The sequence below is a fragment of the Mus caroli genome, chromosome 5, assembly GCF_900094665.2.
Source record: "Mus caroli chromosome 5, CAROLI_EIJ_v1.1, whole genome shotgun sequence".
In the NCBI taxonomy this organism is placed as follows: Eukaryota; Metazoa; Chordata; class Mammalia; order Rodentia; family Muridae; genus Mus; species Mus caroli.
In genome coordinates, this window is record NC_034574.1 from 136,168,847 (window position 1) to 136,183,469 (window position 14,623).

Sequence of the window (14,623 nt, forward strand, 5' to 3'; positions counted from 1 at the left end):
CACTTTGTAGACCAGGCTGGCCTCGAACTCAGAAATCCGCCTGCCTCTGCCTCCCGAGTGCTGGGATTAAAGGCGTGCGCCACCACGCCCGGCGCGACCTCCTTTTTTTTTTCCTTTTTTTCTCTCTGACTTGGTTCTAAAGTGACACTCTCAGGGCCAAGTTAAACTGTTCAGAGATGAAGTGCATCCCCTCCCTCTGCTGGGATGCAGTAAACAGGGATACTGCCATACTTCTCTGAGAACCGCCACTCATCTGGGGTTCCGGTAAATGCCACTGATGGCTGGACTGGGAACTTGTCATGTCCGATCATGCCTCATCTCTGGATCATTACACAAGAGATTTCAGCATATCTGCCATCTTTGCTGCTGTAGTGGTAGGGAGAGCTCTCAGCTGCAGCAGCTACAGCCACTGCGGTGATAGCCTTGCAAAACTCTGAGCTGCATTCAATAATATGTTAACCCTGATGGCTTCCACTTTAGATAAGCACTTACAGATGAACCAGCTCTTACAATTAGGTGTGTTAAATTTACACCGTCGAGTGGAACTTTTACAGGACGATGTTAACCACCTGTGGAATCTTGCTCAAGTTAGCAGTGATCCACGATATCCTGCCATCTGCTTAACACAGTATCACACCCACTTGAATAGTATGGTAGCACTGAATTTACAACATAGCTATATAACTGGGCACATGGAATTTCTTATCCCTTTCTCTCTTACCTCAGTTGCATCAAGATATTGTCTCTGTTAATGCTACTTGTGTGGATGTCATTACCTTGGGCCGAATGGCTGTATTCTTTAAGGATGTAGGGTCAAAGCTGCTTGCTCCAACTTGCTTCCCCTGCAAACCTTTTCATGTATACTATTATTCTTGTTGGAAGCAGAATTGTATTTGTCATAATTCAAGCTATTACCTATTAGGGCTTGGCAGCTCCACACCAAAGCCCTTCTGTTGGAAGTACTCATCCTTGAACTAAAGAAGGAAGGCAAAGTGTGTGTTCTTTTCTCTCTATCAGCAAGAGGGCTTAGGGACAGCTATCCTCTCTGGCTTCTCTGTTGTGTAACACGTCAGGAACTGGTTTAGAGAACAACGTGAGGAGATAATGTTTGTCCTTGAGATCTGATGAGCTGGAAAACATCTTGAAACTGAATTTCAAGAGAAGCCGATGAGCTAGGTCTGGGTTGCAAGATGTAGGTTCGGGGGAGGGGGGCCTGGGAGGTGGGATCAGTGTGTGAGGTCAGTTCCTGGCATGGCCTAGCAGTGAGGAATATTGTTCTCAGGAAAAAGTATTCTCAAGGGACCAACAGAATGGGGACACAAATGGTATTGGATGCTGCCTGGGAATGCGCTACTGGCCAAGGCCAGGCTTTCTGAGATGTGCTATTATATTCTCCATACCCTGGGAACTCCCATCACCGCCTACATAAAGTACTCCCAAATGGACTTTGTTTTCAGATTTCTGAGACAGGGTCTCAAGGAGCCCAGGCTAGCCTCAAATTTACTATGTAACTGGAGAATGACCCTGTGCAGTACAATCAACTTAAGTTTATTTCCAACTAGCTTACAAATAAACGAGACTCAGACTACGGTTATTTTGCTTGACTTTGACAATTACTGGGGGTGACCCCTGATCTACTCTTCTAACAGCTGGCCTGGCTACCTCCCCAGCAGTGTACCCCAGATTCTTGCTATTTCTCCTGGCCGTGTGCTCATGGCTCCTCTCCCCTGTTTGCAGCTTCTTCCTCCCTCTCCGGTTCTTCCTCCTCTTCTCTTCTCTCTTCCCCAACTAGGTCACTCAAGCTCACCTACCTGTAATCCCTCCAGTAATTGGCTGTAGCCAATTTTATTTAATCAGTAGTTTTAAATCAAGGAACAAGGTTTGCACAACCAAAGCTTGTAAACACGAGAAGTCCCTCGAGGACCTATAGAATGTAGCATTACAATACATAGCAACAGACCAAACCTCAACAAAAGGGCTTTTACTCTTATAATAATAATCAATATACCCTAGGAACAACTATGAAATTATTATGAAAATTATTAAGTAAACGTTACACTAAAAAGTCTAGTCTGTTTGCATTTGGACTCAAGAGAAAGTATCCTATTATCTATCCTATCCTGGTGAGTTGAGAGTTCTGTATCTAAATCAATTTCTATCCTAACTTGTATTATGTTCCTAAAATTACCTTCTTAGACCTAGAACATCTTTTCAAATCCTAAACAACTTAAGCGAATAGTAAGATCATGACTATTTAGTCTTCAATCCCATCAGAGGCCTGAGAAGGAAATAAACATTAGCTGAATATAGGAAGCACAAGGACACAGTTTCCAAAAATATAGAAATGACAGAGACAGCTGACCACCTGGACAGTCCCCAATATTCTCTACAATATTGGAGCATCCATCTTCAGACTTCTGGCCCAGAAGACCCTTTGTGAAGTAGGAATTATGAAGGACTCACCCTGTTTTGGCAGTGTTTTTGGCAGTGGACTTACTTGCATCCATTTGTCCTTTCTGGATGGCATTCTGTCGACAGATAAAGTTAGAACATTTTGTTTTCCCAATTGCTAGCTTGCCACAATTGAAGCAACTCTATATGGAGGCCTTCCGATGCTCATCATCTTCTTCCAATTTGAATGGGACTGCTGCCAGGAGCGGGCATGTCTCGATGTCAAAAACAAAACAAAACAAAACAAAAAACTCAAATTAATAGAAAACATCTCTAAATGCCATATTCTGTGGGCTTCCGTAGTATCTAACAAGACCATGAGTATGGAGTTTGGTTGACTGAATGTTAACCTGTGTTACTAATTATTCTAAACAGTTTGCAATAGAGGCTATTAAAAGACTGAAATTAAACCTTGTACTTTTAAGTAAGTTGCATAGGCACAATGCCCAAGAGTTGAAATAAACATATATTATGTTGTAACAAAATTAATCTTAAATTTTGTCTCAATATACAAAGATTTATAACAATGAAGACTTCAAATCTGTAACAACATATAAAGTTCAATACCAATGTAACAAATATAACCTTATTTTTCTATCAATATATAAAATTCTGTGCCAATGTATGGCTCTAAAATGCTTTTGTTTTAAGAGTAGATTTAGCAATCTACCTCTATTTGTCTAATTTCTTATAGTATTTCTATTTCCCCCCTTTTCTTTTCAACCCCGTTTCCCTTACCTAGGAAAGAAGGAAAGACAGAAGTCCTCGGGTCTAAGTTCCATATTTTGTTTCCTCCATATACAAAACCATAATTATTTATAATCATCCCTAAAATGACAACATATCTATAATTCATAAATGACCAAAACCACCCACCCCAACTAAGGAGACTGAGATGTATGTCCTCTTATAATTTCTTCCTTTTAATTTTGGACAAAGTATTCCTTTTTTGGGATCCCAAGAAAATTAGAGCCAGGCATGGTGGCGCACGCCTTTAATCCCAGCACTTGGGAGGCAGAGGCAGGCAGATTTCTGAGTTTGGTTGGAGGCCAGCCTGGTCTACAGAGTGAGTTCCAGGACAGCTGAGGGCTACACAGAGAAACCCTGTCTCAAAAAAACAAAACAAAACAAAACAAACTAACAAAAAAAGAAAATTAGCTCCGCACTCGCCCTCGCTCGCCATGGAGAAGACCGAGCTGATCCAGAAGGCCAAGCTGGCCGACAACGACTACATGGCCACCTGAAATAAAGAAATTATAAAGACTTTCTAGAATTCAATGAAAATGAAGGCACAGCATACTAAAATTTTCAGACACAATGAAAGCAGTGTTAAGAGGAAAATTCATAGAACTAAGTGCCTTAATATAGGAATTGGATTCTATACTAGTAACTTAACAGCACATCTGAAACCTCTAGAACAAAAAGAAGCAAACACACTCAAGAGGAGTAGACACAGGAAATAGTCAAACTCAGAGCTGAAATCAACCACTTAGAAACAAAGAGAACAATCAACCAGTTAGAAACAAAGAATCAACAGAAACAAGAGCTGGTTCTTTGAGAAAATCAACAAGATCTATAAACCCTTACCCAAACTATCTAAAAGACACAGAGACAGTATCCAAATTAACAAAATCAGAAATGAAAAAGGATATATAATAACAGGAACTGAAGAAATTTAAAAAGTTATCAGATTTTTTTTTACTTTTTTTTTTTTTTTTAGATTTATTTATTTTGTGTATGAGTACACTATAGCTATTTTCAGACAGACCAGAAGAGGGCATCAGGCCCCACTATAGAGGGTTGTGAGCCAACATGTGGTTCTGGGAATTGAACTCAGGACCTTTGGAAGAGCAGTCAGTGCTCTTAACCACTGAGCCATCTCTCCAGCTCAAGTTATCCAATTTTATTATAAAAGCCTATATTCGACAAAACTGGAAAATCTAGATGAAATGGATGATATTCTTTTAGACAGATACCACTTACCAAAGTTAAATCAAAATCAGGTAAACTGGAAGAAGGCCTGGAGGGGGCTCTGCATTCTGGAGTGGCACTGCTTGGTCTTGCTGCTGGGTGAGGACTGCTGGTGTCACGTTTGAGGAGCACTGCCAGTGTGTTTGGCATATCCCCGACGGGGTCTCAGCTACGATGAGTGCTGCCCGGGAGTCTCACCCGCACGGGGTGAAACATTCAGCCTCCCCTGATGACAATCTTGGATCTAGCAATTGGGAGGCAGAAGATTTAGGCAATGAAGAAAGAAAACAAAAGTTCTTGAGACTTATGGGTGCAGGAAAGAAAGAACACACTGGGTTGTCTTGCTATAGGGGATCACAAATCAACATTTCACTTCCTAACAGAAGAAGAAGACAAGAAAAATGACTGAAGTGCTGAATCTCAGTACCAGCAGAGCATGGACAGCAAACTGTCAGGACGGTACCGGCGGCACTGCGGACTCGGCTTCAGGGAGGTAGATCATGATGGAGAAGGTGATGTGGCTGGAGATGACCATGAGGACGACTCCCCTGATGCTGAGAGTCCAGACGACTCAGTCAGTCTGAGTCTGAGAAGGAGGAGTCTGCAGAAGAGCTTCATGCTGCTGAGCATCGTGACGACACAGAAGACCCGAAGAGCAAAAGAAGATGCGAAGAACAATTATAAGATGATATTTGTCAAGTCCAGTGGCTCCTAACTACCAAACACTTAGTCTTTGTATTAAAAGTAAGCCTTTTTGTTATAATGCACAGTGGAGGGTTGCTTATAGAGCACAGACCTTTGTATTATAATTTTTTAAAGGCCCTTTTAAATAACTACGAAGAGTGTTTGCCTTCCAATGCTGTGGGTTACATTTCTCCAGGCACGACTATAACCATTTTTGTAAAGAGTCAGAGTTGTATAAAATGAGAAATAAATACTGTACTCAGCTTCCTTTCATATTGGCATCATCTGCCCTCTCCCCACGTTTACCTCTGTAGGTGCATTGTCGGGGGGACACTTACTTTGTTTGTGGTAGCTCTTTCATCTTCATCTTTTGGTTTGTTCCTATTTTTTCTCTTCCATAATTCATCTGATATTGTGACGTGCTCCCATGATTATACTTTGTTAAAGTAGATCTGTCCATCATGCAGTTGGCTGCCACCAGCCCTGCTGCAGACCATCACTGACAGTCCATGCTTGTTTAGTCACTGCTCTGGGACCAGAGCAAGCACAGGGCACTTATGTGTGGAAGTGCCCTGTCACATCATTCAAAGGCTACAAACCCACAATGTCTTTATATAAGTTGATTTCACTGTTTGGTAAAGTTTTGGTAAAATTTGGCCAGTTTTTACAGAAGAAATTATTTCTCTGCTCAGGGCCAGATGGTTTTACTGCAGATTGCTACCAAGGAAGGGAAAGGGGGCAGGATCAGGTTTGGGGGAAAGACAGGAGAGAAGCCTAGAGGACCAGGAGAATGAGTAGAATGATGCTGCTGTCCGGGGTGGGGAGTGGGGGTGAAGGAAACCTCTAGGAAGTCCCAGAGACCTGGGATGTGAGAGGCTCCCAGGACTCACTGGAGGTGACCTTAGCCAACATGCCCAACAGGGGAGAACCTGAAGAGACCACCTCCAATAGTTAGATAAGGTCCCCAGTGGAGGGGTGGGAACACCAACCCACCTTCAAATTTTTTGACCTAGAATTGTTCCTGTCTAAAAGAAATGCAGGGACAAAAATGGAGCAGAGACTGAAAAAAATGGCTGACTAGTGACTGGCCAACTTGGGATCCATCCCATGGGCAGGCAGCAAATTTGACACTATTGCTGATGCTATGTTATGCTTGCAAACAGGAACCTACATATCTTGGCTGTGCTCTGAGAGGCTCTACCAGCAGCTGACTGAGACAGATGGAGATGCCCATAGCCAACCATTAGACTGAGGTCAGGGACCCCTATGGAAGAGTTAGGGGAAGGACTGAGGGAGCTGAAGGGAAGGACAACCCCGCAGTAAGACCAACAATATCAACTAATCTGGATCCTCCTGAGAGCTGGTCCGAGCCGAAGGCACACATGTAGTAGAGCACTGCCTGGTCTAGACCAGTGGGAGAGGACGCGCCTAATCCTATAGAGACGTAATACACCAGGGAAGAAGGTGCCTGGAGGGTAGGGAAGCACTCTTTCAGAGGCAAAGGGGAGGGAGGGTGAAGAACTCTGGGAGGGGGCACCGGAAAAGGAGCAACACTTGGGATGTAAATAAATAAAACAATTCGTTTTTAAAACTTGACTCTAAGGTATAATCTTCCCTCTGCATAAGAATTCCTTGGGAGAATGAATAGAAGGAAAGATAACTAAAACACAGGCCATCTTTAGGTCAATTCGATCTATATGGTCATTTTGTAATCTCTTTTTTATTAGAGCCAATTCCTTTTCAGCTTCAGCTGATAATCTTCTTGGACTATTTAATTCTTTATCACTTTGCAGAGTTTGAAATAAATTACTCGACTCTTCAACGGTCAAATCAATTGTAAACTGAAGCCAGTTAATATCTTCCCATAATTTTTGAAAATCATTAAGAGTATTTAACTGGTTTCTCCTGATTTCTACCTTTTGCAGTCAAATTTCCTGCAGATTTATCTTATATTCTAGGTAATTAACAGAATTTCCTCTTTGTTTTTCAGGAGCAATTTGTTCTGAGGCGTCTCTATTAGAATCAGCCAGCAAAATATCATCCATATAATGGTAAATTATGGCTTGAGGAAATTGCTTACAAATTATTTCCAATGGCTGATGTTGTAAGGTGGCAGGACTTTCCGTTGGTAGCTTTTGGTTGGTTAAATGTGGGAACCGTGAAGGCAGTTCTCTATCTTGCTCCTGTAAAGGGGTTGTGGGAAAAAAAACCCGATCCTTTAGATCAGTCACTATGATAGGCCATTCTTAGGTAACAAGGAAGGAAATAGGTTTCCAGGCTGCAAGGAAGCCATTGACTGAATAGTTTTATCAATTGTTCTCAGATCTGTTAACATCCTCCATTTGCCAGATTTCTTTTTAATGACAAATATAGGAGAGTTCCAAGGGCTGGTGGACTCCTCTATGTGCTGAGCTTTCAACTGCTCCTGGACTAACTGTTCTAGTGCCTATAATTTTTCCTTTGTCATAAACTATTGCTCAATCCAAATAGGTTGGTCTGTCAACCACTTTAGTGGTAAGGCTGTTGGTGTTTTGTCATCAGTGGCTTCTTCAGTCAAGGTTGAAGAAATAGCCTCTGCTGTATTCTGTCTATGGATAGCCTGGACAGTCTGCAACTGTCCCTGATAACATTCTTTAATTTATTAGAAACACCTCTTCCCTTACGACTTGTCTCTAAACTTGGAGGAATGCTAATCTGTGTTTCCCATTGTTGCAATAGGTCTTGTCCCCATAAATTCATGGCTACATCTGTGGCACATGGCCTTAACCTGACCTTCTGGTCCTATACATTTAATCCATTTAAGAGTTCGTTGTACATGAGACAATGTTCCAGTCTCTAGGAATGGAGTAGATACCCTTTGAAGCAGCCAAACTGGTTTCCAGGAATCTTGTGATATTAAAGCTACATCTGCCCCACTATTCTTTCAATCTCAATTCCATCTAACTGTAAGTTTACCTTTTGTCTCTTATCATTTATAGTAGTCTGCCAAGGTATGGTGGGGTTTTTTATGATTTTGTTTTTTGTTTTTTGTTTTTGTTCTTGTTGTTGTTGTCGTCTTGGTATCCTTAGAATCTTTTATCTTTAGGAAATACTCAATTTTTGTTAAGTGGTTTCATTGAGTATTGAGCAGCTCCGTTCGAACTATCAATCTTTTCATTGTTTCTCAGAAATATCTTTCCTTAGAGAACAAGAAATCAATGGCTCATGTTATTTTTTTTTTTGTCGGGCCTTGAGCAAAGTCCCTTAGTTTTCTGACATTGAGAAATTGTCTTGTATATCCTTGAATGACCTACATTCATAAGCAGCATGCCCGGTCCTTCCACGTCTACACTTCACATGGAACTTTCTCCCAGAATAACTACCGTAGAAGGATTTATCCTTAGGAATTGTTTGGTTACCATCACTTTGGGAATGACGGGATCTTTGACATCCACAGCAATGGGCATCTTGTGTTTCTTTGTTTCCTCTCATTGTTTGCCCAACCACAATTGGATTGTGAGCATTTGCTTCTGTGCCTGCAGTAGTTTTTTTTTTTTTATAGGAATTACAAGCTTTTAATTTCTAAAAGGTGACTTAATTCTTAGGTTCAAAGTTATATTCTTCAAAAGAAATGTCCCACATTTTCTTCTAGAGCTTCAAACATTCTACACTCAACTATTCAACTGCTCCATGCCACTCCAGACAAAGCTGGCATGACTGACCTACTTAAAGTGTTATTTACCTTCCCTAAAGAAGATTAAAAAGCAGTTTATCATACCACAGATTTCTAATGTCTACCACAATATCCATCAGAAAAAGTTTTCAAAAGATGGTTTCTGTCCTCAAATAAGAAGTTAATCCTCTGTAAAGGCAAAAGAACCACAAAGCATAACCCGGGGCTCCCTTTCACTCAGGATGTTCACTACTGAAAAGACAATTACACCTTTAGAGTATAACAAAGGGTGGAAACAGCAACACAACTGGTCACGCAGAGATTAAATAAACCAGGTTGTTTTGTTTTGTTTTTTAAAGGACTAGGAAGCATGGAAGCTTGGGAATCCAAAATCAAAAAGAAGAGAAAAAGCAAAGTCCTTGGGCACAATCACTCCAGTATCAATAGCGTCTTGGACTATAGGAACGGGATCTTGATCGTGACCTGTAGCGACTGTAGTAAGGAGAGGGCGACCTTCTTCTGTACCGGTAATCATAATCTTCGTATCTGTCATAGCCTCGATCATATCCTCTATCGTAGTAAGAATCTCGTCGTCTGCCACCTCCACCACCTCCGCCGCCACCACCTCCTCCTCCGCCACCTCCACCACCGCTATGAGTTGGTCTGCCCATGTAAATGCCTGGTGTGGGTGTGTGCGCTCTCTTGGTGATAGAATAATCCACACGGATTCTTCTACCGTCCAGCTCCATCCCATTTGCTCTCTCCATAGCCTCCTTAGAGTCATCTATTCTCTCAAAATACACAAAAGCAAATCCACGTGACCTTCCAGTTCGCTGATCATAAACTACATTAACACCACTCAGAGGTCCATATCGAGAAAACACTTCACGAAGATCTCTCTCTCTCTGTTGTGTACAAACTGAGGCCAAATACTTCCAAGCAAGTGTTAGGATCTGGGTTTGCCCTGCTGCCAGTATGCCTTCTGCGATTAGACATTGGAGAGTGACTCCGGCTCCTCCACCGCCTATACTCGGGTGTATAGGACCTACTCCGAGATCCTCTCCTATGAGAGTGTGACCTGGATCGAGTGTAGCGTCTATGCGAATGCCTCCTTGACCTTGACCTGGATTTTGATCTTGATCGAGAATGGGATTCGGAATGTTTGGAAACCCTTGATGGACTACGAGATCCTGACCTGCTCTCTGATTTTACACGAGCAGGAGTTCCCGTTGGAGATTTTGACTGAGAGCGAGACTCTCTGCCCTCGAAGTTGTTCTCCTCTACATCACTCATGTCGGCCAGGCGCTCCCGAGAACTAAATAAGAGATATGTCTCGGCTCGAGGGCCGACGGCCTAGTCACCGCGCTGTTCGGACTGTGGGGAGGAAGAAGGCGACGGCTACAACGGCCAGTGCGTTCCACTCCCACCAGCTCGCACGTCGCCTGCAGTAGTTTTCATCCACTCAGAAAGAGGTGCCGATCTTGCTATTGATGATCTAATAAGCCCTTTGGCATTCATCATTAGCATTTTAAAATGCTAAAGATTCAAATAAGATTTCTCTAGCATTTGGATCTGAGATTGCTCTAGTTAGCACTACTGTGGTTAGGCTTTGTAAAAAGTCTGTGGAAGGTTCCAACCATTGAGAACCATAGGATTCTGTGGCCCAGCTACTGAGTATCTGTTGGACATATGGTGAATGTAAGCCACGGCTCATTATTGCTTCCCCTAAGTCTTTTTACATCCTGTGCCTCTATAGGTTGTCATTCAAATTCTTGATAACCCTGCGGATTTTATTCATCTCCTTCCAATTCCCTTATCAAGGCTAGGAAAATCATTTTGGCTTTTCTTCTCTTAAAAAGCGATAGACTGCTATCTCATAGTCTTGTTACGAGGTGACGCAGTATCTACTGGCCTGGCCTCTGCTCCTCTGTCCCTATCTTAGCACATACTTCAATTTTACTTTATAATCTTTTGTAAATTTTCTTCTAAAACGTCTAACCTTTATTATTTTCCTTTTCTTGTATCTTTATTACTCTAATCTCCTCCTCAATTTTACTTATACATTTCTCTAAATTTTCCTGTTTGTTTTTCCTATCCTTCTTACATTAGTATCCTCCTTAATATTGTTCATAAATGTCTCTAAGCTGCTTTCTAAACTCTGCTTCCATATTTTATCCTTTTCCAGTGTCTCAGACAACAGTCTCCATCTTCTGATTTGTAATTTTCAGTATTCTCCCCTCTAATGCCTTGACATTGTTTTCATTCTGTTTTATAAAAGTTTTAATTTTTTTTTAAAGGCTTGTAAATTTTTTTCTAAGGCCCTGTTTATTGAAAAGACACAGCAAACCCAAATGCTTATTAGGACAGGAGCGAAGCTTAACAATGCAATAATTATAACTGGCAAGGTGTCAATTTTCTCTAGATCCATCCCTTTTGAACTGCTCAAAATAGTCTTAAAGTCCAGAAAGTCTTTATTGTGTTTATCATCTTTATCTGTCTTTTTTTTTCCCCCAAACTGCCAACTTCCAACCCTAATACCTGATCTCAAGTTTTCTGTGCCTTTGTCTCCCCTTGGTGCTCACCTCAGGACTCTGTAGTGGTTTCTGATTTTTTTTTTTTTAAGGGGTATGGCTCTTGTGCTCCCAAGCTGGTGTTGTTCTGTCTCCTATGCTTGTCTGTTGGGGCCACATTCCTATTGGAAAAAGAATGGTGCGAGCTCAGCACTGAGGCCCTGGTGTGGTTAGCCCAGGGCTTGAGCCCTAGCTGCAGCCAGCAAGGCAGCGTTTGTACCAATTGTAGGTTCCAGACATGAGGTGTGGGCGGCTGGGGGAGAGAGAGTTGGGCTTGGTGGCCTGGTTTCCCAAGCCTGTGATACCCAGATCAGATCACTGTGCCAATAAGATATGTTCATTGGAAATCCAGCCACTGCGTTTAGGGCTGTGTCCCAGCATGCAGTTGGGCCTTGTGCTGGGAGGGAGTCTCAGATAGTTTGGTTCTATGCCCAGTGCCAGGTTTGTCAAAATGTAGTACAAGCAATTTGAGCTTATCCCCAACTACCTTACAAATAAACGAGACTCAGACTATGGTTATTTTATTTGGCTTTGACAATTACTGGGAGGTAACCCCTAATCTACTTTTTTAACTGCTGGCCTGGCTACCTTCCCAGCAGTGTACCCCAGATTCTTGCTGTTTCTTCTGGCCGTGTGCTCATGGCTCCTCTCTCCTGTTTGCAGCTTCTTCCCCCCACTTCCCCCTCTGGCAGCTTCCTCCTCCTTTTCCTGTTCTTCCTCTTCCTCCCTCCCCCAAATCCAGGTCACTCCAAACCCAGGTTACCTCTAATTCCTCCAGCAATTGACTGTAGTCAATTTTATTTAATCAGTAGTTTTAAATCAAGGAACAAGGTTTGCACAACAAAAATTTGTAAACAGAAGAAGTTGTTTGTAGGCCTAGACCTTTGGGTGTAGAATTTAGCATTACAATACCAAATCTCAACAACCCAGAATTTCTAAACCTTTTGTCTCACCTCCCAACACCTGTCCCACCACTTCTGGTTTACACAGTAGCTAGGATGGGAAACCAAGGCTTTGTGCATGCCAGGCAAAGTACTCTGTCAACTTAGTTACATGCCCAGCCTCGGGATGGGCATTTTCACAAATCCCGCATCTTCTCAGCTAATTATAAGTCCAGATCTTAAAACTAATTCCCCTTGCCTGACACCATTTCTGTTTATCAGCTTGTCTGGCAACAGTCAGACTTGGGCCAGGGAGGGATTAAGCACCATAAAGAAACCAGAGTTAGGAAAAGGGCTAAGGAGACGGCTCAGGAGTTAAAGCACTTGCTATACTAGTTTGAGGACTGAAGTTCAAACTCCCAGAAACTCAGGAAAGTGCAGGATGGGTGTGGTAGCACACCTGTTATTACAGCCTGGTAAGGGGAAATCAGAAGATCTCCGCAGCAAGCTGGGTCGCAGGACCAGCCGGCTCACCGAGCTTTGTGTTTGATTGAGAGAACCTGCCTCAGCAAGGTGGAAGAGCTGGGTACAGTTCTTGATAACATCCTCAGACCCCCACATGCATGAGCACATTTACACAGGCACCTACATACGTGCGCCCCACCACACATGCACACCACCGACACTAAAAATCTGGGGAGCTAAAATGTATGTGGAAGTACAGCAGGTAGATGATGAGGGAACACAGACACGAATTAGAGGCTTCTGATGTAAGACTCCGCTAGAAAAGTCTCTGGGAAGGATTGAAATGCACTTTACGCTGAAGCGCAGACTTGCAAGTCTTAGACATAATTTAGACCAGGTCTGAAGGTTCCCCTCGGTCACCAGGGGGACCGTGGGGAAGAATGGGAACTAGTATTAGTGAGACCAGCCAGGGGAAGGGATGAAGATGGATAAAGCACGGTGTGTGTGGAGAGAGAGAAGAGGAATGGAGGTGCTAAAAGGCGTACAGTAAAAGTCATCCCAAGCTAGAAAGATTCAGAGACCCAGACCTACGTCCTAGCTTCACTATTCATAGGCGCGGCTCTCTAGGGAGAGCATTCTCTCCAGATCTTTTAAATCCTCAGTCTATTAAACAGAAATGACCACACCGGAATGGACTTCATACACCACCGACCGGCACTCAACAGCCAGCAGCTGACTTCCGGGTCAGGGGACCTGGGAAGGAGGCAAAGAAAGCAGAGTGCGCGTCTCTTGTGGGCGCGCTCGGGACTCGGCCGGAGGCGCATGCGCGGGTCTTTACGTAGGCTTGCGTCTTGGCGCCGCTGGGGACCCCCTCCGGACACGCGCGGAGTCAGAAGGGTGCGCGCGGCTTAGGCGGCGCGGTGGGAGGTGCGCCATGCCGGGGATGGTGCTGTTCGGCCGGCGCTGGTCCCTAGCCAGCGACGACCTGGTGTTCCCTGGGTCTTTTGAGCTGTTCCTGCGTGTGCTGTGGTAAGTGAGGCCGCCGTGCGGGCGGGAGGCGCGCTGGTTAAGGCGACAAAAGTCGTGCCTTCTTGGTGCTTAAGGGGCAACCGCGCCCCCCGAGCACAATCTGTCTGCACCTAAGATATAGAAGCAATCGCTCTGTGCATTTGACAGGGTCCCGGACCTTCAGCTCTGCAGGGTAGGAGCCGAGCCCTAGGGTGCAGAGCCGAGCCCTAGCCGCTGGAGCGTGAGGGAAATGTGAGCATCTAAAAACCATAGCCCCCAGGTCTCTCCTTCCTGAAGCCCGCGGCTCCGGAACTTTGGATCACACCTGTCTTTTTTCTTGCTGGGAGGGTATCAAAGTCCCTGTCAATGCAAAACAGTAATCTGGGAAATAGCAATTTCGGAGCAATTCATAGAAACCAGGATAATAGGCCGGTTTTGCAAAATGCAGCTAGGCTCAGTGGGAAACGGCACCGGTGGGTGAAGTCAGCTCCTGGCACGCCTGCCGACGAGGAATAACGTTCTTAGAAAAAAGCATTCTCAAGAGGCAAAGGAATAGGAGCAGGAAAGCCCTTTCTAGACAGGCCGGGTTTTTCTCAGATCGTTTTTTTTGCCTGTAACTCCTGACACGGAGCCCTGGTGTTTGGACAGAAAAAGTTATCTAGGGGCTGAGGGTGTACCAGTTCCTTTTGGTGGAGTGCTTACCTAGCATGAAGGAGGCCCTTGTGTACACGGGATCCCCAGCACCACACAGAACTGGTAGTGGCGGCACTCACTTGTAAATCCCGGGACTAGGGGGTGGCACAAGAGCATCGGCGGTTCACAGTCATCCTTGGATACACAGTGAGTCGTTGTACAAGACCCTCCCTCAAAAAAAAAAAAAAAAAAGATGCGGGGGGGGAGGGGTGGGACGGGGACAGAAAAGTTATCTAGACCAATCTTAC

At 43.8% G+C, this 14,623-nt stretch overlaps 2 protein-coding genes and 1 pseudogene across 2 annotated transcripts in view; 2 read left to right on the top strand and 1 right to left on the bottom strand.

Annotated features, from left to right (window-relative positions):
* Window positions 1-4,596: 4,596 nt before the first annotated feature.
* Window positions 4,597-5,137, top strand: LOC110295521 (annotated as a pseudogene).
* Window positions 5,138-9,105: 3,968 nt separating this feature from the next.
* Window positions 9,106-10,190, bottom strand: LOC110294822 (transformer-2 protein homolog alpha-like). Its single transcript, XM_021163308.2, is given in 2 exon segments — window positions 9,106-9,660; window positions 9,662-10,190. Coding segments are annotated over 2 exon segments (852 nt in total). The 5' UTR covers window positions 10,052-10,190; the 3' UTR covers window positions 9,106-9,198.
* A 3,236-nt stretch (window positions 10,191-13,426) lies between these two features.
* Window positions 13,427-14,623, top strand: part of Daglb (diacylglycerol lipase beta) — a 40,161-nt gene continuing 38,964 nt past the window's right edge. Inside the window, exon 1 of the mRNA XM_021161880.1 lies at window positions 13,427-13,703. Coding sequence (XP_021017539.1) covers window positions 13,609-13,703 — 95 coding nt within the window. The 5' untranslated portion in view covers window positions 13,427-13,608. The remainder of the gene's footprint in view (window positions 13,704-14,623) is intronic.